Below are 25,027 nucleotides of genomic sequence, written 5' to 3'. Positions count from 1 at the left end.
AATTTTTCAGTTTTCTCTAGAACTATAAAGTGAGCCTTCCCCCTTGTATTTCTTGCTTGAAGGCAGAAGCTTAACATGACTTTTAACTGCCCAGTAGGTTTTTAAAATTGTTCTCCTTTTTCCCCTAAAATAACAGGCCACATAGAATATTTAAGTGAAAAGCCTCAGATACAGCAGGGCAAAATGATTCTGAGTTCTCAGTGGACAATTTAGACTACATTCCTTTCTCAAATGCAAACCTGCTGCCCCTGGCTCCATGGCCATACATAGCATCTCGCCCTTTGCAACTCTCCAACCTGTTTCTAGTAGTGACTGGGCCAAAGTTCACCTTGTATTTATATTCCAACTGTGCTGCCCTCCCTACATCTCCCTAAGTGTGGCAGCTGTCCATCCCATGCAACTTGTGCTGCACCCTCCACCTGCATTTCATGCTGCCTAGTTGGCATGGCAAAAACCCACTATACCTTCCATGCAGCTTGAGCAATAACTCCTCTAGGAAGTCTCTCCTGACTGAGTCCTCCTGAAGCACAAGTGATCCCTCTGATTCTGTGTGCCTCTCCCACTTCTCTCATAACTGACAGTGGCAACCACACAAAGTTTATGCACCTACTCTATCCTACTGCTCTGCAGGCATTATAGTTACAAAAACTCCATAAGATTAAACTGCTTGTCAAAGGTCATGAAACCAGTTAGTGGAAGAGTCCAGATTAGGTGTATTTATCATTTCTCTATTAGACTGAGAACTCCTTACAGCAGGAAATCATTGGTTTCATCTCCATAACTCCAATACCCAGCAGAGGGACTAGGACACATATGCATTTGAGAAATGTTTGCTGAATGAACAAACGAATGAATAAATGTCTCAATAATTAGGTTTCTCATGAATTAGGCTGCAATATCTCTTATAATATAAAATACTGAAAATTCCAGCTTACACCTGTGCTTTTGAGTGTCTCTATTAGTGATCCCCACAAACCTACTGGTCTGTGAGCTCCGTAAGGACAGAAAATGTGTCTTTTTCTGAATTTTGGGGCCCACCACAGTGACTGGCATCCTGGGGATATTCAGCAGGTAGCTGTTGAATGAATAAGTAAATAAAAGAACAAATGGATAAAAGATTTCAAACTCTATTTGGACAGAAGGCTAACTTACTTGGAAAAAATGCTTCTAAAATTGTCCATACTATATTCACTGCAAATACTTCACAGCTGTTCTTTTAAGAGTTGTATCACACTAATACATCTTCTTTATTTATTCCTTTCCACCTTTTTCTTACCCCACTTTGATTTAAACAGCTTCAGATTTTTCCTGGATTCCCATGCTCAAGATATGTAGAAGTAGACTAGTTTATTCATATATTATTGACTTACAGTTAGCTCACCTGAAAGCTTAGTGTTACATGAATAATAATTCAGAACTGCATTATTACAGCTCAAATTCCATTCTATAAATACTGTCGCAAAGCCCAGGCAACACCCACATATCCCAAACAGGAAAAGCTCCATTATAATAAAAATTTTGCATGGCCTTGCCAAATCTAATAAGAACTTATCCACAGTACATACTTGCCTCTTAAGAGAGACAAATGGCTTGACAGAGCAGTAGATTGGAGCCTGGTGGTCCAGGTTCAAGTTCTGACTCTATTCTTTAGTTGTGTGATCTTGGATAGGTCAGTCTTTGCAGTTCAATTTCCCTGTCTCAAAAAGAGAGATCCTAATAATTGTCCTGCCTATCTCAAAAGGCTACTATAAAGATTAACTAGGGCACTATATCTGAAGCTGCCTGTAGACATTATTTGAAATACTACATATATAACAGGTAGTATTATTACTGTTGTTAGAGCTGACACCTCATTCCAGTCTGGGTTCCCACACACTTACTTCTCTTTTCCTCTTTTCTAATCCCCACAGGCAAAGGGTTTAAACCTCTGAAGTCTCTATTTCTTTAAAATTGCTTCTCTCTTTCAAATAAAGTCAAATATACAACAGATCCAAGTCTGTTTCAAGGTTGAGCTAAAATCACCAAAGCAATTATTTAGGGAGAGTTCAGGGAATTGCATGTAAGATTAAATGATCACTTTAATGTTTGAGTGGAAAAATAGGTAAATTCTCAAGGACTGTTGAATTATGTCTTTCATGATATGGCTTGATATGAACTATTTTCATTTCAAGAACTATCTAGGGTAATGAAGAATTTATTTTTTGAAAATAGTCTTCAAGCCAAAGGATTTTTATTTCTCAATGAAAAAACATTCTCTTTGCTCTCAAATTCACTATACTCAGATTGTTTAAATGATGTGTTAGACTACATTGTGACAGAATGTTTCTCTACTTTTTCATCTTGTATATTTTTCTACATTTTTCTTTCCTCCATTTAACTGCTGAGGCCAGTGGAGAATACCCAATATTTGGAGACTCAGTGAAAGTTTCCAGAAGGGGAGGAGAAAAGTCTACTAAAATCTCCAAAGGAATATCAAAAGTGTGGAAAGGCATGAATGAGTCATTTTCTGACTGTCTGGTCTTTTTCTCATCCTCAAACAAAATCATTTGAAAGCAGCTATTCTAGAGCCCCAAGAGGCGTGTTGGCACTCTTTGTTTTGGAGAAGCCTTTTCTAAAGTCAACCTTTGAATTTCAGTTCCATCATTTAGCTGTGAACCTTTGACAATTCATTGAATGGCTCTGAGTTTTGGCTTCCTGCTATGTAAAATGGGGACCACAGTCACAGCCTCAGGGGATATTATATGCATCTAGCCAGTGTGTACACCTGTGTCTAACACATGGAAAATGGCCAACAAAGGTCATTTTTCTCTCTTGTCTAAAGAGAAGCAATCTGGGAGGTTCTAACAGGGAGTCAAAGTTAAAGAATGAGCATTACTTGGCATAACAGAGCACCCAGCAAAGTATCCTATTCATCTCAGTTTATTAATATTATTTAGTAGTATAAGATGAAATCAAAGTTGTATCCATCTACTGAGAAATCACTTCTAGGGAAACTAAAATGACTCATTTTACAGAATCTGGATTCTGTTGCCTATTTGACTGATTTTCAAAGGTAAGTTAGACAAGTATCTTTTTCTCCTTGTAACATTCTTCCAACTATAATTCCCTGTTTTAAATGTAGCTATTTCCAAAGTTAAAAAATACCATAATCTTATGGCTCCATGGCCTTGCCTCAGGCACTAGAATGGCTCCGGTTGCAGTGGAGCAATGCCCCAGAGGGGCCGAGCATCGCCTCCTGGTGGGCATGCCAGGTGGATCCTGGTCGGGCGAATGTGGAGTTTGACTGCTTCCCTACTTCTCACTTCAGAAAAATACAAAAAAAAAATAAATAAATAAAAAAAATAAAAAAACTATAATCCTAAATCTTACTCACTATAAACTATGCTGAGCTACTATCTCAAAGGCTTAAAACTCAACACTGAACTAAAGTAGGAGAAAGCAGACAAGAAGAACAATACAATAGAGCATTAGTTTATGCTTGATTGAAAGAAAGTCTGTGTACACACACACACACACCCTCCTGTTTTTTAAACTTCAGTCTGGTGTTATCCCAGTTTGCTGAGTCTGTGTCTTTCTTTTAAAAAGTTTTTTCCTTAAAAAAAATTTTTCCTGTACATAGACCAATTCTCACATTGATCAGAAACTTTCCTAGATTAAGCTTTAACATAATTATGAATAGTGTTAATATGGGGGGAGGTAGGTCCATTCATTAAGGCATTCAATGACTATTCCCTGTGCACTAACTACATCCCAGGTACTATATACTAATGGTAAGTCAGACCCAATTCCTACCCTCAATGGGCCTCTAGTCCAGAGAGAGGGAAAGACATTACAAAACAAACTCCAGGCCCTGGCCGGTTGGCTCAGCGGTAGAGCGTCGGCCTGGCGTGCGGGGACCCGGGTTCGATTCCCGGCCAGGGCACATAGGAGACGCGCCCATTTGCTTCTCCACCCCCCACCCCTCCTTCCTCTCTGTCTCTCTCTTCCCCTCCCGCAGCCAAGGTTCCATTGGAGCAAAGATGGCCCGGGCGCTGGGGATGGTTCCTTGGCCTCTGCCCCAGGCGCTAGAGTGGCTCTGGTCTCGGCAGAGCGACGCCCCGGAGGGGCAGAGCTTCGCCCCCGGAGGGGCAGAGAGTCGCCCCCTGGTGGGCAGAGCGCCCCCCCTGGTGGGCGTGCTGGGTGAATCCCGGTCCGCGCATGCGGGAGTCTGTCTGACTGTCTCTCCCCAGCTTCAGAAAAATACAAAAACAAAACAAAACAAAACAAAACAAACTCCACACAATAAATAATACTGTCATTAAGGACAGCCAAGAAGAAAACAGTTGCTGAGATGGAAGAAAACAATGGAAACCCACAGCAGTAAAACCACCCAGACTTAACAAACAGTTCTTCCTTAAACAACCCCAAAAAGATTTCCTAAATTCTCTACAGAGATGTGGCACCCAAAGCATTGTTAAGAAACAAGTAGAAGAGACGGTTTACAATGGATAAACAAAGAAAAGGAAATCAATGTTGTGTATCATTCACAAGAAAGGCTGTCTCCACCCTTGAGATGACAACCAGTATGTGACATGTCAAGTTTCAACCTCATCAATTTAATAAGTGCAAACATTAACTTACAGTAGGAGCTGAAGTTATCCTATGGCTGTATCCTTTCACAGACAGGGTATATGAATCTAGTCTCTGGTTTTAGGAGGAAGCCACCTGTGAAGCTTGATCTACCTGTGTGCCTGGTGGTGAGGATGAGGAAAAGGAGCTGAGCCCATATCAGCACTGTGCTTGGGGGAAGCCCTAGTGATGATGCAGGGGAGGGAAATGAGTGGGGACAACTATGGGCTGAATCTGAGATAGGAAGGTACCCAGTCTTTCTAAAAGTAGGAAGCTTGTGAGGGCTGCCAGAAAATGAAGAAACATCTACTGATGTTTCTAATTAGCAGGGAGAGGAGCAGCACACACAGGAATAAAGAAAAAGACAAGTTTAAGATGATAACTTTGTCTCCATCAGACAGTATTCTTTGAAGTGACAGATCCTTAAATCAATTCTGCCTCTCCCTGCTGATTAGCAGTGACTCCTCACTGCATTAGCATAAGTCTATCAAAAGCCAGGAAAGAACATCCCATTAAAGACGTAATCAAGAAACAGAAGAGTTTCATGTGCTGGCCTAGTTAGGGGTCAAGTTTTGTAAAGTGGATGTTAGTTCAAGCAAGATATGCATTCACTACCCAATCTGGATAAGTCCACCTCTTTGGGCTTCCAGGATAATATTGTGCTTTCATGATACTTTAGCGGTGGAAGTGGGAAGAAGACTAGAGCAACAACTATGAAACACACGCTATCGCTGTGCCATGCTTCGCTGCTCAGATGAGGACACATGGACCACACATTAATGAGGCTGTATTGACTGTGTGTTCAGAACATGTCATCCCAGCCCCCAGAAGTGTGTTCTTTCACTGTTCCAATCATCCACTCACACAGTGAACATTCACAGAGGAACTCACAGGCATCAGGCACTGTTAAGAGCTGGTAATACAGAGATAGACAGGATCACGTGGCATTCAGGGACATCATAATGGGACTGGGGTAATTTGTATGATTTAAATATAGTTAAATAGCAAGTATATCAGAGTTCTATGTACTGTGTCCCCAAACTTTCCTAAATTTTGGTTGTGGGGAAAGAAAAGGAGAAAAGTATGAGTGGGTGAGCTCCACAGCAGGTACCCTCCTCTTCATCCAGTCTCCTTATACCTTCCCCACTTTGGCTTCTACCCACCTGTATCAGCAATCTCTGCCTTCAGTGTGTGCTTAAGACTCCAAGGAAAAGCAATGTCCTAGGGGACAGAAGTCCAGGGGATTCCACACTGGCAGAAGAAGAAAAAAAAATGCAGACTTGTGGGAATGTGCATGGTGTGCAGATGGCAGGAACATACCTGGCCCCTACTAGAACAGAACGTTGACAGTGGGAAATAGAGTGGACAGGCTATATGGAACAATGGGGCCCAATGGCCAACTTTATCTCCAGGCCTTCCTTGGCCACCATCATTCTCTGTGCACTGTGATGTGTATGGGAAACTTAGATAACACTGGAGCTTTTAGCACTCCTCAGGCAGCAGCCAGCCAGAAGCACTGAAAGAGGAGGAGGAGGAGGAGGAGGAGGAGGAGGAGGAGGAAGGAATTCCAGGCTGATAATGTGAGCATGTCCTTGTAGGAGCCTGGCCCAGAGTAGGAGAGCAGAAAGGGTAAAAGTAAGAGAGAAGCAGGGAACAATGGGGTAAGATCAAAGAGAAGTTAGTGACTGATTAAATAAACTGCAATAAAAGAAAGGGAAATTTAAGGACAACTAATTCAAAGGTCTCAAAACAAAGGAACTTGGGTAGAAAAGATGGGAGGCTTTAAAATAAATGGAAAAAAAAACCCCAGTAATATAAGTGAGCCAGATTGGAGAGCTGGCTGAGAAAAGGTCTGATTTGGTATGTGCTGAACCTGAGGTGGGTTCCAGGGGACACAGGAACAGGAAGCCTGCACGAAGATCATCCTTATCTTACTTCAGGTCTCCACAGGTGGGGGGCTGGAGACTGTCTCACTGTTCAGCACATAGCCACTCATGAGATGTATCTCCCGCCCCAAGGACGTTCGGCATATGTTAAGAGCTAGTAATGTAAAGACAGTCCCACCACTGGAATGTGAAGGGACAAGAGGTAAGCAGGGCTTTAAATGTGCCTGATGATCTTCCTTGTTCTCCTGTGATCTTGATGCCTGCTAAGCAAAAAGCTTTGTTTAGTCACTTCCAGTCACAGAAAGATGAGACACCCCAAAGGCAGCCTAAAGCAGAACCCCAGTTGACAGCAGACCTGGAGCAAGAAATACATGTTTGTGGATAAAAGTCTCTGAAATTTTGAAGTGCCACATGGCATTAATGGAGAAAAACCCAACTAGTAGAGGGTGAGTTGTGGATCTGACACAGTTAAATGTGGCCCTTTAAGGACAGCACTCCTCCAGAGCCTCCTTACCTCTGTTCTCAAATCAGAGAAGTACAAACGGGATGAAAAAAAGATGCCTATTTTAGCCAGTTCAAAAAGGAACTCGGTGGCTATATTGGGCTTATTTTCCCAAAGCAAGATAAGAGTTATATATTAAATGTCTTAAATATTGATTGTTTAGTTAAAGCTGCACAGAATCAATCATCAAGAAAAGGCCAGGCAATTTCACTGGAGCAAAGGGCAGGATATACAAAGTCAAGGATATTGAAATTTGATCAGTTCAAAGAATTTTTACAAAATTGGTTATGGCATCAGCCAGCCAACAGCGGATGTGGAACTGCAAGGAAAGCTCTAAATGTGTAGATTGGTCAATGGATTTGCCCTACCTTTTCTCCCTCCAAGCTTTGAGCCCATAAACAATGGATTTGGGACAAGGGATAAAAGAAGAAATGTCTGCTGTCCAAGAGTGCCCCTGTCAGGTCTTCATGGCATCAACCAGTCTAGCCCCTGCCCTATGGCCGAGGTGCAGAACTGTCAGCCCTGGGCCCAGGGAAGCCTGGGCCATGCACAGGTCCAGGCCTCCACACCTGTAGAGTGACAGGCACGAATGGCTTTCCCTGAGTCACTGCCATCTGCTTTTTGACTTGAGGCTGATTCTACCATTCACCAGGTTATCCCTCCCATGTATAAATATGAAAATCCTATCTAGCAATTTCAAGAACTCCGCTTTTTAAAAAATTCATGAGAAATACAAATGGAGATTCACTCAAGCCTATTTCAGAGGTCACACAAGAAGGCCAACTACACTTATCCTTCTTGCTAAGCTGCTGACTTACACTAAGAAGCTTACCAGTGCCTTCTGAGCTCGTTTTGTACTCAGCCTTTTGGAAGGAATCCAAATTCAGAAATCAGGGAAATAAGACCAAGGCCGCCAGTATGCTCCACTGTGTCTGCAGTTGTCTCTTTGGTACTCTAATCTCTAACCTGGCATCATCTTTTTTTCCCTCAAACAGAGCTGAGCCTGAGTGAATCACCTCATAGATAAGGTCTGCCTTTTGGAACCTAGTCATGTCCCAAGAGGACAGTATATAAGAAAACTCAGTCAGGCAAACCCACACCAAGACTTCAGATCTTGTAAGAAAGAGATGAGCCTCAGGAGGCAGTGGCTGAATGACTGTGATGTAACAGATGACAATTTCTGCACCAAAGAACAGATCACCCTCTGCCTGAAATCATCATTCACTACCTGAAGGCTGTGGGCCCTTTCTTACCTGCATGCCCTTGCCCAGTGAGGAGCTCTTCTGCCTAGAGTGACTTCTCTTCCCTCATTCTTCAAGGCCCAGAACAAATGTTACCTCTCTAGAAGCCTCTTGAACCACTGACTTGCCCATAAGTAGGCAGAGCAAGGTACGGCCTTCTTTGTTTAGACCTTTATAACAACATTTCATGCATGGTGGATGAATAATTTACACATTTGTTGACTGTTCCATACTGTGAGCTACTGTAAGGCCAAGAACTCCAGCTATTATTCATGCATATATCTCTAGGCTCAGGACCAGGTCTGGCACAAATTGACTACATGCTCATAAAATATTTTCAAATGGGTACTATTCTAATTTAGAATGAAATGGAAACCCTATGTTTTAAGGGACACAATAAATGCCCCAAAATATTATATCTACTTATACTCTACAGAATTGTTGAAAGGATTTAGAGTAGGAAAAAATGTTTGATTTGTAAGATAAAACCTTATTAGTTTGGACTAATTGGAAGGTCAACCTGGATTAGCAAAAAGTCAGAATTAGAAAATATTAAAAAGATGGTTTGAAACTTTCAAAGATTCACTGTCACTTAAAATAAGCAAACGATGCAGTAATAACCAGTGCTTAGGTACTTGCTTAGAAGATTATATAAATAATTGAAATCAGTCTGTCAACTGTCCATTTACATTGATTAAATATGTCCTACTTGCAATCTTGTTTTTGCAATTCATTTGTTTAAAAAATCCCTGCTCTTTTCCCCCGCTGTTTTTTGGGGGGGGTGGAATCTCTTTGGGATTAGGATATTTGGTTCATTACACCCTTTCATCATTGATCCATGCACAGCCTTTCATTTATTAATTTTTAATAATGTAGTTCTTATAAAACCACCACCCAAAACAAAATCTGGAGAATAATATACAAAATTATTTGTTAACTTCCAGGAAGCCACCCCCCCGCCTCCCAGCCCACAGCAAGCCCACCCTGAATTCCAGGGCCATCATGGCCATCGCTCCCTGCCTGTCCTTTCTGTACAAGTTTTACTGCATGTACAATAGCTGTATTTCCTAAACACATTTTTATTTAAGTTGTTTTAACTCTGTAAAAAGGATGTCATGCTGCATAGGTAGTATTTTTGGACTTAACTTTATTTCACTTAACATTATATTTCTAAGATTTAGCCACATCTCTCAGTTCACTATGGCTCATCTTGTTTTGACTGCTGTCTAATATTCCATTTGGAAACTATATTCATCTAGTCTCTCACTGATGGCATGTCGGTATCTCCAGGGTTTTGCTATTATAATACAGTGCAGATCTGGACATTCTTGTTCATGTATAGTAGCCTCTTGTAGGATATTATACCTAAGGTGTATACCTGGGTCAAAGAGTATGTGAATATTCAGCTTTAGAAGGCAATGCCCAACTGTCTCCTGTTGTGGTTATGCCAATTTACCCTCTCACTGGCCACAAATAAGACATATTGTGGAGCCACATCTCCTCCAACATTTGGCATTGTCAAACTTGTTAACAATGGCCTCTCATCAGTGTAGAACCAACTGGAATCACCAGCATTTATGCACTGGTGCAATCTAAATTAATCAGTGTTTTGAAATAAAATTAATTTGATTATAAAAATAACTTTCACTGTAAAATATTTAGAAATCTAGAAAAGCACCAAAAGGAAAAAACATAAGAGTTATAGTTTATTAAGATTTAATACTCATTTACAATGGAGGAATATTTACCCTATTATAAGGGTTGTCTATAATTGTAATTTATCTAAAACCCATTGGAGTACTTTCAGATCTGACCTACCACTGAACACAGCCCTACAAGTGTTCTAACCAGTCAGCTTAGCATCTCCAAAACTATTGCACTGTCCCAAGTACCCAAGAGCTACAAAACTCTGGTTAAGTATCAGAATTAAAAACTGAAAATGTGTTTTAAAATTCATAATGTCTCCCTTATGGGAGGTTTGTGTGCTAAAAGTGGTTTCAATCTACAGTGTGTCCATAAAGTCATGGTGTACTTTTGACCGGTCACAGGAAAGCAAAAAAAGACGATAGAAATGTGAAATCTGCACCAAATAAAAGGAAAACCCTCCCAGTTTCTGTAGAATGATGTGGCAGCATTTGCACATGCGCAGATGATGATGTAACACCGTGTATACAGCGGAGCAGCCCACAGCCATGCTAGTCAAGATGTGGACAGTACAGAGCAAAGTTCAGTGTGTTCTGTGGCTCACTAAATTCTAATCCATGACCAAAGTGCAACGTGAATATCAGCGCGTTTATAACGAAGCGCCACTGTGATTCTCTTAAAACAGAATCACAGATGTTATTCACTCTGTTACAATAGACGTCCTTACTCGTGTGTGGCAAGAACTTCACTATTGTTTGGATGTGTGTAGGGCAACAAATGGAGCCCACATCAAACTGCACTAAATAGGTATGAAACTGGGAGAGTTTTCCTTTTATTTGGTGCAGATTTCACATTTCTATCATCTTTTGTTGCTTTCCTGTGACCGGTCAAAAGTGCACCATGACTTTACGGACATACTGTATATCTCTTTTGATCTAGGGGAAAGGAACAAGAAGTTCTTATCAAACAATAAAAGCAGTTCTTTTATTTTAAATCCATTTTCAGAAAATCCTTTGTAAGACTGTACTTCCTTTGGGCAGTAAAACGCTATTAAGGAGAACAAACACGGTTGGCAGAGTAACAGGGACACCATGGCCAGGCTGGGGGTTACTGAATGATGGCGTTCCCCAAGGCATGGAGATCCAGTTTCGGGGCACAGTGTGTTTTACATCCACTAGAAAAAGTCAATCAGTAAACTAGCCCAGCATGAACAGAGTGTCTGCTCACAGCGTATCTACATTTCAAATGTACTGATATCTCACTATGGGCCAGGCACTGTGTTAGGCAGCGAGAATTCAGGGAGAAGGACAGAGCACCTGTTTTCAATGGCCTTGCCATCTGCTTTGGAAGACACACAAACCAGGTGATTATAAAACAAGGAAAAACTAAATAAGTGCTATCATTAGGCACCACAGAGGGGAGCAAAAATTGATTGGGACTTACAGCGATCTGGGTGGTCCTGATGGGGACTATGTGAGATTTGAACAGGGCTCCTAGAGGGTGATTAGACTATCTACAGAAAGAGTTCAATTCCAGACAGAAGGGAGAAGTACTCCATTCATTTAGAGAGATTCAGTTTTTCATTAAAACATTTATTAAGCATCAACTATATTGCAGGACTGCCCTAGGGTCTGGGTTTGCAGAAGTGAAAAAAGCTAACAGTGAAGCTTCTGAAAGGCCTTTTTGAGGAGTTACTTAAAGCAGGAAGTTTACAAAATTTAAATTATACCATACATAATAATTTTACATTGTATTTTTCACTTAATATTTGGTCACAAACATCTAGCTATAGGATTAAAATTTTTCTGTAAACATAATTTTAATTGCAATATAGTACTATATTGGATATAAAATAATTTGACATTCAATTATTGTAACCATTTAGGTTTTTTTGTTTTTCTATAATATATAGGCCTATTATAAATATTCCTACATATATATATAACTATTTCTAAAATGAGAGTTTTTGGGTCAAAGGGCATGAACAATTTAAAGGTTTCTGATACTACTGGCAAATTACTTTTAGAAAGACTAAACCAATTTATATCCCTAGGGCAGTGGTCGGCAAACTCAGTCAACAGAGCCAAATATCAACAGTACAACGATTGAAATTTCTTTTGAGAGCCAAATTTTTTTAATTTAAACTATATTGGTAGGTACATTCCTTATTGAGGTAGTGCCCGCACGTCATATTTTGTGGAAGAGCCACACTCAAGGGGCCAAAGAGCCGCATGTGGCTTGCGAGCCACAGTTTGCCGACCAGGGCACTAGAGTATAAGATTGTTTATTCACTATATCCTTACTATTATTGAGCATTATGGCTTAAAAAATATTTACTACTTTTATAGAGAAAAATAATTTATCTGTCATTGAAATGTTCTTATTGTTTTTATAACATGAGGAAGAAACCAGAGTTTTAAAAAAAATCCATTCTAGTAAATATAAACCATACCACTATAGTAATTTTAATATCACAATCAAGTTATTTTGTGAGTTTAAGCTCACAAAATATAAATAGATTTCTAAAAGACTAGTCTAAGGCAACAGAGAAGACCTCATTTCTGGCACTTCTAATTGGAGATCAGAGGTACTAGAGGCAGCCCAACAAAGTCATGTTGAGCATCAAGCCACCAACATCCAAGAGATCCTAAGGACGCATCCTAACTTGTCAGCTTTCTGTGCAGGACAGAGGGGGAAAAATTAGTGTGTGGAGTATAAGCAAGATACAGTCCTTCTTCTCTCTGTGCCATTCATGAAGAGCTGAACTATAACCCAAAAGCCATTTTTTTCCCATTCAAAAGGCACCTGGAGCAAAATTGCTCAACCATTTGTATCATATAAAAGAACTCCTGAGGTAAAAGTGTTTGGAGTTAAACCACTATGCCCAACAGGAGAGGTGCTGGGACGAGTCAATGATGAATTCCTTCTAATGATGAATTTTAATCAAGATCCAAGAAAATGGGGATCAAATGGAATCTGTATTTTCACAGCGGCTGAGCCTTATAGATGATTGGCTTGCACTGATATGACCTGGGTGTGGCCACCACATTGCCACAGGAGACAGCACATAGAAACTACACCTGCATGTACAAAGGTTCAAATGGCATGTGTCGCACATTGGAGTCCCTTCATGATCTCATCAAAGGTCAAGTTCTAGACAGTGGTCATACAAGTTTGAAAATTTGTTGTGATGTGCTAAGAGAGGCTTTGCCTCTTGAGAGCCCACTTTCATTAAGCAAACTCGCAGAGTTGTACACACCAGAATGCCAGTTAATTATGTACATTCTCTATCAGCAAGTAGGTTCACATGAGAAACCAAATGACAATTAAAAAGTCTCACAAGAAGCATGGGAACTGAACTAGGGAAAGCACTAGGACAACCTGTGAGGTCTTCTCCATTGAGGGCTACTGAAGGCCTTGCCACAAGCTGCCTGGGGTGGCCATCATCTAGTTTATATCTTGGCCTCCTTCCGAGCTCAGCTCGAATATCCCCTCCTCAAGGAAGCCTCCAAGTGCCCAGTATAGGTTTCCCACTCCCACTTATACATTTTCATTACACCCTGAATTTTCATTTAAGCACTTGCAACAACTTTAATTAAAATATTTTACAGGCCATGGCCGGTTGGCTCAGTGGTAGAGCGTCGGCCTGGCGTGCAGAAGTCCCGGGTTCGATTCCCGGCCAGGGCACACAGGAGAGGCGCCCATCTGCTTCTCCACCTGCTTCCTCTCTGTCTCTCTCTTCCCCTCCCGCAGCGAGGCTCCATTGGAGCAAAAATGGCCCGGGCGCTGGGGATGGCTCCTTGGCCTCTGCCCCAGGCACTGGAGTGGCTCTGGTCACGACAGAGCGACGCCCCGGAGGGGCAGAGCATCGCCCCCTGGTGGGCAGAGCGTCGCCCCTGGTGGGCGTGCCGGGTGGATCCTGGTCAGGCGCATGCGGGAGTCTGTCTGACTGCCTATCCCCGTTTCCAGCTTCAGAAAAATACAAAAAAAAAAAAAAAAAGATTTTACGTGCTCTTTTATTATCTTTCAGTTCCCTGAGAGCCAGAGCCATGCCTGTCTTACTTACCACTTTGTTCCCAATGTCCAGTGTACATAGTTCATAGTAGGCATTCAAACAGTTGTGGAGAGGAGGAGAGATGGGAAGGGTAAGAGTATATAAAGACTGCAAGTCCACCATGGGAACAGCCTTCCAAGGGGACCTGAAGTCCCTTAAAGATTCTTTTTCCTTTTGACAATGTCGGAAAGGGGCACTGCCCATTTTTTGCGTGCATTTCTACTGCTGACCAATCATTTTAATACTTGCCTTGGATATGCAATTCCTTAGGTCAGGTTACACTTTAATGAGACTGGCCTAAGTGCCTTTCTGTCTTCTAAAGCAGCTTTGTATACCCCTGGCCTGATCTATCTTATGGTCTATTAAATCTCAGGAAGTAGCCTTGCTTTCAAGTCCTTGGGATTTCTGTACTGTCAAGCTCCCATAATCACCACACTATTACCCAGTGTTAAGGATGGGGATGCTCCAGGATGTCATAGAAGAAACAAGACAACAATGTGCATGTGTCTGATGCCTGTTCAGACTTAATACAAGCAAAAGCTGGAGATGATAGTCTTACATGCTTCAGCTATTTCTCAAAATATATTAATTTTGATAATTAAGAACAAAACAAGCAATGGCCTGGGAGTCTGGGTGAGAGCTAGACTGTTTTGATCCTGGCTGTGACACTTACTCAGCTGTCACCAAGTCCGGTTTGGGACTGGCTTCTGTTCAACGAGGGCGTTGGACTAGATGATCACTACAGTCCCTTCCAGTCTTGATATGACATTACCCCATGATTATTTCCCATCTAAGAACTTGTCCCCAACCTCATAAGCACCTCAAAAGTCAATCCAGCTGCTGGCAATGCCCACCACTCATCTGGGTGCCTGGAATAAGCATCTCTAAAGAAATCACAGTGATATCTTAGGATTTTCATGATTACAAATGAAATCATTCAAGAGACAAGCAGAAAAGATAAAAGTGAAAAAAAAGAGACAAGCAGATATCCTATGGAACTGACACCAGCTAACTAACACAGCAGATTCTCTGACACACAGACCTTCTCTATGCCTGTTACTGTCAGGACAGAGGGCTGAAATGCCAGGAATCTGGCTATGACCAACTCTAAGGAATCCTGTTCTTTTGATTTTCCCCAGAAACAGAGTGCTTGTGGGAATTATTTTCCATCTGTAAAAGAGTCAGTCATTACCAAATGTTTCTTACTGTCTTTGCAAAAAAGCACTTCTCTTCCCTATTCTTGATATTGGGAGCTCTACCCCCTCCACCTCAGCTCCCGATGTACGCAAGGACCCCATCACCAGCGCCAACTTACTCTATCAGGCATTCAGCTATCATTCAAACTCATTATAAATTGTTTTATAACCAAAAACTCACCTCAGTTTTAATTAGCTGGTATGTTAAATTCAAAGTCATGTTTATGTTCAAACATTCTACAAACCCTCTTTAGAAATGGGCATCTCTGATGAGGCGCTGTCTGAAAGGAAACTACCAGAAAGAATCAATGCAGCCCACTAGGGGGGTTGCGCTCCAGAGACACATTTCTTTCTGCTGCAGCAACTGTGAATAAACTAGGCACAAAAGTGTGAATTTCAAAAGATCTCAAATAGAATACTAAAAAAACAAAAACAAAACAAAACCCCTGAAACTGTATCTGTGGACGGGACTGTGAAAGGTGTGGTACTTGCCTTGAGTAGTACGACTCCACACCCAGGGCCTCCCGCACACTGGCGATGTGCTGCTCCAGGGCCGAGCTGGTGGTAGCTATCGGAAGAGCGGCACTGCTGCCAGCCTGGAAGTCACTGGCATTTTCCATCATGTTGTCTCCCAGGTAGTGCTCGTGAAACTTGAGAATTCCTGAAGCAAGACAGGCACAGCCAATGTTACACAGGACTGGGGCTGGGGGAGGGAAAGGTGGAGGACGGCAATGCCAATACTATGCACCCTCTTCTACAAGCATGCCTTCCTCCAAACCATGTAAAGAAACCCTGAAATCCATGACCTTAAGAAGGTTTTCAGAAGTTTGGTCAGTACTCTTTTTGCAGCTTTTACCGTCAGGTTTGGTGCTTGAAACCAGGGAATTCAAGGTAGGGCTTTCGTTTTTGATGATGTTTTCAGAATCACCTGAAATGATCACTACTTCTTAGGTCTTTCAAAACAAATGCTTCTGAGCACCAACTAGGGAAAGTTTTCTTTCAGGAATAGAGTGTGAGCATGCCAGCATACAGTCACCCCAGAAATTGAAATCCTGAATAAAAATATAACCAGCCAAGTAGAAACTGTGTCACCCAGAGACCTTTTATTTTACAAAAGCAAATTAAAACAAATATGTAGTACACAGGCCAGATAAAAACATTTAAAACTACTTTTAAATAAGACCAACTGGTCAATAGTCATTAATGGGCAAAAAGCAAAACAATGAATGGCTGCATGAAACTGACAGAATCCACGATGGTTTTCTAAACAATAAACATAGGACATATTCACAAATGATAATGAGGTGTGTCAGCCCTGGAAAAAACTGGTCCTCTCTGATTGGATTAGTGCCCCAGTGAAAGCTTCAGTCTCATTAAGAGCAAAAGAGGAACAGAAAGAGAAACAATAGGAGCCTCATTATACATGGCTCATTATTACAGGGATTTGGGTATACCACCTGTCAAGTCATGTCCCCAAAATGCAACAACCACAGAGAGAAAGAGCTTGATATCTCTGTTGTCAACTGTGTCCTCCTGAGTATCAGTGACCCTCTGGGGCTGGAATACGCAGGGATTCATTCCATGGTGGCTGACACTCGCCATGTCACCGTGAACATCACAGCTTAAAACCTTTAGCATAAAAAAGGTCAGAGGTAAAAATGTTCTTTATGGAAAGCCCACAAAAAAACATGGCATTACGGGGAAAAGATGACAATAATGCTGAGGCACGGAATGTACAGGCACGAGTGCTTAGGACCCAAGAAGCATCTGCGAGCTGTCATCCAGCCATCATGCTTTTAAATCAAAGGGATGGGAATATAATCAAGAAACCTTGTCAATTCTCCTGGCAGTTGAACGTTTTGAAATTGGCTTACGGATATTCAAGAAGCCCAGTCTTCAAGATCCCTAATTATAAGATCCACCTTCCCAGTCAATAAACTCTTAATTGGATCGGGTGTGTCTTCAACATGGCAAAGCCATTGGCATTTTATTATGCAAAAAAATATGGCCCTACCAGCTAATTAGTAGTTCTGTATTTAGTGAAACAGTTACAGCTTAAACATTTAATGCCGATTTAATCAAAGGAGATTTTTACTTCTGAAATAGATTTACGACGAACAAAACTGGTCATAATGGGTTCTGCTAAACTCAGAAATCTCAAGCATAAGACTTCATTTATATACTGTGAGGGGAGTTGCCATTATCATTTTAGTTTCTTTAACTTTACTATGACAAAGGGTCACAATCAGTAAATCATATTTAGAAAGAACTCGTTAGGACTTCCAGTCATCCTTTATTAGCTAATGAACAATAGCAGCCTAAAAATAGGACTACTAGTGAAATTAATTCTCCTGCTCTTAATCTCCTTTGATAAATGCTTCCACATTCGCCAGTGAGGAGCAGTGATTTCTTGGGGGAATGGGAAAGCTGGGCTGTCTTATTAATGAATACCCCACTATGGAATATCCGCTGTGGTGGAGATTTTCCTGAAAGCCGACATCAGCTTCTTGGTCTGATCTATGGTAATGCACCTCTTCCACCTCTAGTCAATACTTTCTCAGTGTGGAGTATAATTGCTCTGTTCCCACAGAAAGAGATCTTACCTGCTCCAGGAGCAAGCAGCCAGCTATATAGGTAGCCTGCGGCCAGGGAATAGTAAAGCACTAGTCCCCTCTGGCCATTAACCATCTCTAAGATCTGATCAATAGTGACTGGAGAGTAGGGGTCAGAGTCCTGTTGTCCTGTCTGTCGTTCTACCAGAAGATCTGCAAATGCCCTCGTCCGTCCTCTTTCTGCCACAGCCAGGGCTTCATCATGATGGCCTAGGAGGCAAAAGGGAAGACTGAGGACTACACAGAGCATGTGCTTACTAAAAGAGGGCCATCAGCCAGAGGTCCTGGGCAGAAACGCCACTACCCCTGCTCTCCAATGTGTGCCAGAACCTCAGTCACACTGTTTCAAGTTCAAGTCCCTGCTTCAGATGACAGGTGCAGTGTCTACTCTTATAAAACCCCACATTTCAGATTCTACACCACTTCCATGGTCGCAGGCCATCCCCAGTCTTGCAGCCATACCACAAGAGAGCCAACAGTTTAGGATTCATCCTCAGCTCTGCGCCATAGTCTGAGTTGCTTCCCAGACTCCTGGCTCCTGACTCCACTCACTTGGCTCTTTGGATCTGATGACTTACACTCTGGTGCCCCTGCTCAGCTGTGACTCTGATTTGACATTGGCTGACGAGCCCTATGGGACTTAGCCTTTGACCATCCTTCCGTCTCTCCTCAATGCAGCCCCTCCACGCTTTGCATTGTCATACATACCCCATTCCTGCCCCACCCACCCAAATTACAGTGCTGTGCCTTTATACATGCTGGGCCCTTTCTGAATGTATCCTTCTCCCTTTCTCTGACCTTGTCTCACTAAGAGGAACCCTAATAGCTGCCTTGCCTATCTCAAAGGTCTACTGTAAAGTTTAAAAGGGCCACTAAATGTGAAGACGCCCGGGAGACATTATTCAAAGCACCAAGCTATATAACAGGTGATATTATTGGGGCTGCCCACCAATCCACTTTGTTTCCACAACACCAAGTTTCTTTTACCCCAGCACCCAACACACCATACTGGACTCATTTTCTTCTGTCTCTTGACAGGTTAAGAGCTTCCTGAGGTCAGGAACCAGGCCTTCTTGACTATAGGACCCAGGGCTGGCACACAGCACATAGTAGGTGCTCAACAAATAATGCTCATTTGTTGACTAAATGAAAAAATGTTTAGTGGCTGGACTGTGGTTGGGGCTCCACAGTCTGTTGTAAGGACAAGTCGCACTCCATTACAACAATCTCTACACGACTTGGCTACACGAGTGCACACATGCTCTGTGGGACCCCAGCTGCTCTCACCTAGGCTGACAAGCACCCGCTGCAAGGCCTGGTAGGATGACGTCTGCAGGTCGAAGAGGGAGAGCTTGTAGTCTGTGCTCAGCTGCGCCTCATGTCGGATTGTTTCAAACAAGGCTGATGCCCGATAGAGCTGCAAGCATGGGACAAAGAGCGTCGTTATCCATTCCCCAGAAGCCACTGTCCAGCTAGTCACTAACTAAAGACAATGTTTACTCACATCTTGGTGCACCACCTAAAACAAATTTCTTTTTAAGGGTTGAAAGGATGAATCTTTACTTCCAGGTATGTCCTAGTGGAAAGGCATCAGATCATACCTGATCAATTATATGTATGTAACCAACTTTTGACAGATAAAGGAATCTAAAAGACAGGGGTTATAGATTATAGTCTAAAAGCTGTAAAACAAAAAATCAGCTGTTAATCCAACCAAGTGCTGATTCTGAATTTAGAAGAAAGCCTCTCATCATCAAGCAGCGGTAACTCAGCACTCACACAGCTCTAGGCACAAGGGGTGGGAGGCACGTGGACTGGGCTAAGGGAAAGGAGATGAAGGCAGCCACTCTCCAGAGGGGGTAGGCCTTCTGTAGGCAGTGCAGCTAAATCAAACACTAACCTGCACAGTCGAGTTCCAGGGTCAAGTCTCAACATGCCTAAGGGGACACTTTCCTGCTCTGATATTTATATGCTGAAAATACAGTATCAGTTTTAAGTTTATGAAAATTTAAAAAATAGAATGCTAAGACTAGGAGGGGAATGTATTTCCAACTTTGCTACTAATGTGCTTGCTGTGTGACCTTTGGTAAGATTCAGAGCCTCAGTTTCTTCTCTAGAAAGGGGGCAGTTATCATTCTACCTCCCACAGTTATTTAAGGATACATACAATGAGTGAAAGTACTTTGAAAATTGTAAATCATTGTATCAATAAAAGTTTTAATTTTTAAAACCAGAAACTTAAGAGAATTAATTCTTTAATTTGCCTTTAATTGTTTTAAAAGTACACTAAAATACCATCACATTTCAGGAAGCTATGGCACAAATTCAGTCACATTATGTCCTCAATTCCTATGAGCACCACTAATAGGAGCCTTGATTCCCTTATCCTATGCCCCTTCTGCCCCCTCTCCCAGCACAATGCCCCCCACATTAATTGCTCACACGCTGCCTAGGCAGTTAAGTGTGTGATTTAGATGATGTCATCTCACAACTTCTCCAACCTGCCAGAGGAACCCATAACTCTAGGGATCTTTCCAGTCCCCAGAGCCAGCATGAGAGTGGGCTTCTCTTCAAGCATGTGCATATAAAGAGACATGAACTATGAGTGAGTGTGTGTGTGTGTGTGTGTGTGTGTGTGTGTGAGAGAGAGAGAGAGAGAGAAAGAGAGAGAGAAAGAGAGAATCTATTAGTATAACTAGAAATCAGAAGGATATTAAATCCAATAATTATGCATTCTCAGATTATTTACTTCTGTCATAAAATATATGTATGTAACTTCACATTAAGGATTAATAAGGAACAGTGCACATAACACAAGAATTCCAACAAAATTACTCAAAGAAATTATTGAAATTATTGAGAAATCAATCACACAACTGAGCAAGAATCTTTGTTATGGTTCAGCACTTCTGGGCTAGTACCAGCTGGAAATCCAGTAAGTGTAGGATTTCCCAAGTGTAGAGGTCAGCACGTTCTGGCCAATGTCATTTCTACTAGGAGAGTAATCCCAAGGCCTCCCACAGTTCTGGAAAGAAAATTCACTTGGGACAGGGAGGGGTTCTACTCACCTGGTGTTGGGCCTCTTCCAGGTTCCCACTAGCCCAAAGGGAGAGGCCAAGACCGTGGCGAATTTTGGCTTCATCTTCTCTTCGGCCCAGTTGCTCAGCTAACCTTAAACCTGAAATCAGAGAACTTTTAAGGACACATAGAAGATACACAATTCTACCTGTCAAGGAGTCCTGGAAGGTAATTCTGCCTCAGGTGTATATAAAAAATGTTAACACAGCTAGATAAAGTGCAGAACAAGAGTAGAATTAGCCAAGGCAGAGTAAGCATTCTCTTCAAATTCTGTGAGGATAGCAACCTTTCCAGGACCCCCCAAGATGCCCCAGTAAGAACGCAGGTGATGGCTATCAGCAGGAGACAGGTTTGCATGGCAGGCAGAAACAGTGAAACCAATGGAACCTAAACTGTCACCCTCCCAGATGTGAAATCCCTCGCTTTGCAAATGAAAACGCCTGGCCTATAAAATGATCTAATCCAATTCTCTGGTTGGCAAAAGCTTTTCCTGACAGTTCCATAGTCAAGCACAGAAGCCAAGCTGATACTTTTCGCCTATCTCATGTGCACAGGATCCAATCTGTATTGGTGCAAGACATATCTGATGCCCTCCCAAAAGCAGAAGGCTCATACCGCCTGACCCTGCCTTGTATTACTGATGCTACTGATGCTTTTCATGTCCAATCTGTTTTTCCTTTAAGGCTGAGACTTTGATGTGCCTCAGCAGGGTGGCAGAACAAGTACCATTACAAGTCCAAAGTCTTAAATGAGACTGTCCTCATTCTAATGGCTTTCAGAGAGACACCTGCAGTTTGGGTCACTTACCTACAGTAAGCTTCTGAATTTCAGGACACTAGCAACCTCCAAGGCATTGTGGGAGGCAAATAGGAGGGCAAACATTTATTGTATTGGCCACTAAGCAGTTCTCAGCATCACTTTGCCCTCATTACTTTGCTCTCTGTACACAGGAGTTAGCTTGTGCAGAAGACAGCATGAGGGCTCCCACCCTACAACTGTGCACACAAAGGAAGGATTTCCTATTTCTCATCTAATTCAAGGTGGATGAGAGCCTGCTTCTGAGCATGCTGGGCCTGTGCAATTTCAGACTTTTGAAAAGGAACTGAGTCAGCTGAGAGGCTAATAAAAGCAATACTCAGGTTCAAGCTCATAAAATATTATGCATTTTAAAATGCACATAACTCAGAAAACTTAGAAATAGCATTTTAGGTTTAAATCATGTCACTGGGTAACAAAAATGATACTTGCAAGTTATTCACATTTTCAAATACCTCACAGAATAGAAACACAAATGAAGTAAGATGGTTCTTGGGTGAAAACCAGGAAGATACTGGTTGTTCTAACCTTTAACAAGCTAACCATACTCCGCCTTCAATACAACTATCCCTGCCAGGTCTGAGTTTTTGAGTTGGAGGTAAAATTCATTGAGGTAGCTGCCCCCACCCTCCACTCCGCTCTGAGTTATGTTCCGTGCTTTGTTACCTGCTGGGTCCCCAGCATGAGGGACAATCCCTGGCCAATAGTCAAAGGTTCAGCAGTGAAGATCTAAAGGCCCACTGGACAGACATAGCATCTGTTACGCCCCAGTTTCTACCTGCTTCCACCTCTTAGGAATCTTCCCCTCCCATCCAGCTCTCCTGGAACTGGTCTACTAGGACCTAAAGTCACTAAATCGCTCCAGTCTCCCTTTCCTCACTTGCAAAGAGGAGAAAAAGCCAAGTGAGACCGTACTTTCAACCATGGGTGTCTATACAAATCACCTGGAGAGCTGTTCAAAAGACTCAGACCAGGCTCCGCAAGTGGGATTCTTTGGCAGTGGAGCCCAAGGAGGTTGATCCACAGCCCCTCTGAAAACCAGGAGAGAAAGCAATGAGGTTGTTTCTGACTGAAGTGTTCCCTCATTGCAAGAGGGTATGGACCCAACTCAGAGAACCCAGACAGGGCCTTCCAGGTGTTCTGCTCCTGTCACAGCTCAGGAGAAAAGTATCTTGTTTGGCCCCCAGGCTCTCTGGAGGAGCACATCCACAAAGCAGACACTGTGGAGATGCCATGATAAGAATTTAGGTTTCTGCAAGACTTATATCTACAAGAAACAATAAAAATGAAATTGAGAGTTTCCCATAAATATAGAATTATGTTACAATGTCTCAGGCAAAGCAGCTGCTTTATGGAAACAATATTTCAGGAAGTACAAAAGAACATAGCTGAAAGGTTGTCAGAGGCTGGGTCTCAATTTAATAGCTTTCACAAATTCAACTGAAAATCGCCCCCAGTCTGTTGGAACTTGACCACAGTCAAGTTTCAGGAAACCAAAAGCCGGTTCTCATATTTAATGCACGGAGGCAAGCTCCCACCGAGTGGGAGCCAAATAAGGTCTGGGAAGTGGCTCTCAGCCTCTCAGGAACCTCTCCGCCTGCAGGCCAGAGCAGTCTCTGGTCTGTGCAAGGAAGAGTCAGCCTCTGGCCCACCTTCCATGTTGCTTCCTGCTTCCCTCTCTCCCAGCTTCCTAGCTGAGGCTCACTGAGGAGGAATAGGGGATACAACTGCCCCAACCCCACTCTGTTCTTAGGAGGTCAAGAGCAACTCTACACAGGGTCTGACAAGGTTCCTGGGGTCAGAGAACCTATGCCGAGCCCTACTCCACCACTGACTGACCATGTGGTCAGGATAAAATCAATGTACTCTCTGAGTCCCAGGTTACTTAGCCGCAAACGGGAATAAAAACCTTTCAAGGTTATTGTGAGAATTCAATCCAATTAAATAAACTATATAAGCAAAAACTGTTGGAAACTGAGTTTTTGGTTGAAATCAGCAACAATTTCCTTTCACTAGTGAGGGGGAACCATCATACCTGCCATTTTCCCTTCCCAGGATGGGAGGATGCAATGTGCCCGTGTGGAGGAAAGTACTTTCGAGAGTAGAAGAGAAAAGGGGTGAAGGCCAAATACACTGTTATGGAACTTCTGCTTCTAGAGTAAGGAAGCCTCCAAGGACTGACTGCTTAGGTAACTGCATGGAACCTGACATCATCAGAAGGGAAGGGGAAGGGAGGGGCAGAGGAAGTCGGGAGGGGAGGGTAGGGGGACGGGAGACAAGGAACAGCAGCAGCAGCCATTTTCTGGGCCTGCCTGGAACAAGACTACTGTGCCACCATCCCAAGCATTGAGGGTGATATCTGGGAAGGAAACCTAGTCAACTGCTTGAGTGATCCCCCAGACTGATGCTTCAAGCCTAGACCTCAGTTACTACATCAGATTTGACTTCTATATAGTTCTATATATTTGAGGAAATTTCTAGAGGGACAATAGGTCTTCAAACAGATGTACATGTCCCTCTGATTCTGACGCTTAAATTCTACATGACTAAGATCTTACTTGATTCACCTTGGGAGAATGTGTTGTTCTCTCAGAGGATTCTGAAAAGCAAGGCAGGTATCTGCTCCTTGGGCAGTGGGTTAGCAGATAAAGACAAGCTAGGTAATTCATTCTGGACTCTAGAACACCTTTGTACCATTAAGGAACACCCAATGGGGAGGGGCACCATGGTTTTGGAGTACAACTGATCTGATTAAGTGGCCACTCAGACTGCATAATTTCTTCCAAGTAGACTCTGAACTCCGTCTCAGAGTAGACCCAGAGACTACAACGGGCCTTTGCACTTACCTTCCTGTAAGTACATGACCGCCTGGGAATAGTTCTGCAAAGCATGGTGGGTCCTTCCTAGGCTACTATATGACACCGTCTTGGCCACCAAGTCGTTCATCTGGGCAGCAATGCTCAAGTGCTGTTCTTGATAAACCACAGCCCTCTCAAAGGTGCCCAGAGATTCATACGTCAGCCCCAGGTTCCCATAGGCTCGTCCCTGGCACGTGGGGTTGTTGGTTTCCTCCGCAATCTGCAGATCCAGCTGGTGGTACTGCAGGGCTGTATCATATTCCCCCATCTGCTGGTAAACGCCCCCCAGGCCACAGGCTGCATCACTTTCCAGAGCTCGGTCTTTCATCTCTCTAGCAATGTTCAGCTGACGTTCAAGGCAGGAAATGGCTTGTTCGTAATTCCCTAATTGGCTGTGCAGGCTTCCCAGTTCTCCATAGGCCTGGGCTTTATTAAAGGCCTCCCCGAGCTCATGGGCAACCACGAGCCTCTTTTCAAAGCACACAAGGGCTTGCTGCAAGCTCCCCATTGCCCTGTGGGGATGTAGACAGAA

General features: G+C 42.7%; 1 protein-coding gene across 1 annotated transcript in view; it reads right to left on the bottom strand.

Moving 5' to 3' along the window:
• TTC28 (tetratricopeptide repeat domain 28) overlaps window positions 1-25,027 on the bottom strand; it is a 654,105-nt gene that overhangs the window by 85,354 nt on the left and 543,724 nt on the right. Inside the window, exons 8-12 of the mRNA XM_066370598.1 lie at window positions 24,484-25,007; window positions 20,812-20,921; window positions 19,031-19,160; window positions 17,735-17,953; window positions 15,624-15,792 (exon numbers count right to left, since the gene is read on the bottom strand). Coding sequence (XP_066226695.1) covers window positions 15,624-15,792; window positions 17,735-17,953; window positions 19,031-19,160; window positions 20,812-20,921; window positions 24,484-25,007 — 1,152 coding nt within the window. The remainder of the gene's footprint in view (window positions 1-15,623; window positions 15,793-17,734; window positions 17,954-19,030; window positions 19,161-20,811; window positions 20,922-24,483; window positions 25,008-25,027) is intronic.

The sequence above is a fragment of the Saccopteryx leptura genome, chromosome 2 (assembly GCF_036850995.1).
Source record: "Saccopteryx leptura isolate mSacLep1 chromosome 2, mSacLep1_pri_phased_curated, whole genome shotgun sequence".
NCBI classification, from domain to species: domain Eukaryota; kingdom Metazoa; phylum Chordata; class Mammalia; order Chiroptera; family Emballonuridae; genus Saccopteryx; species Saccopteryx leptura.
This window is presented reverse-complemented; position numbering and strand designations above follow the sequence as displayed.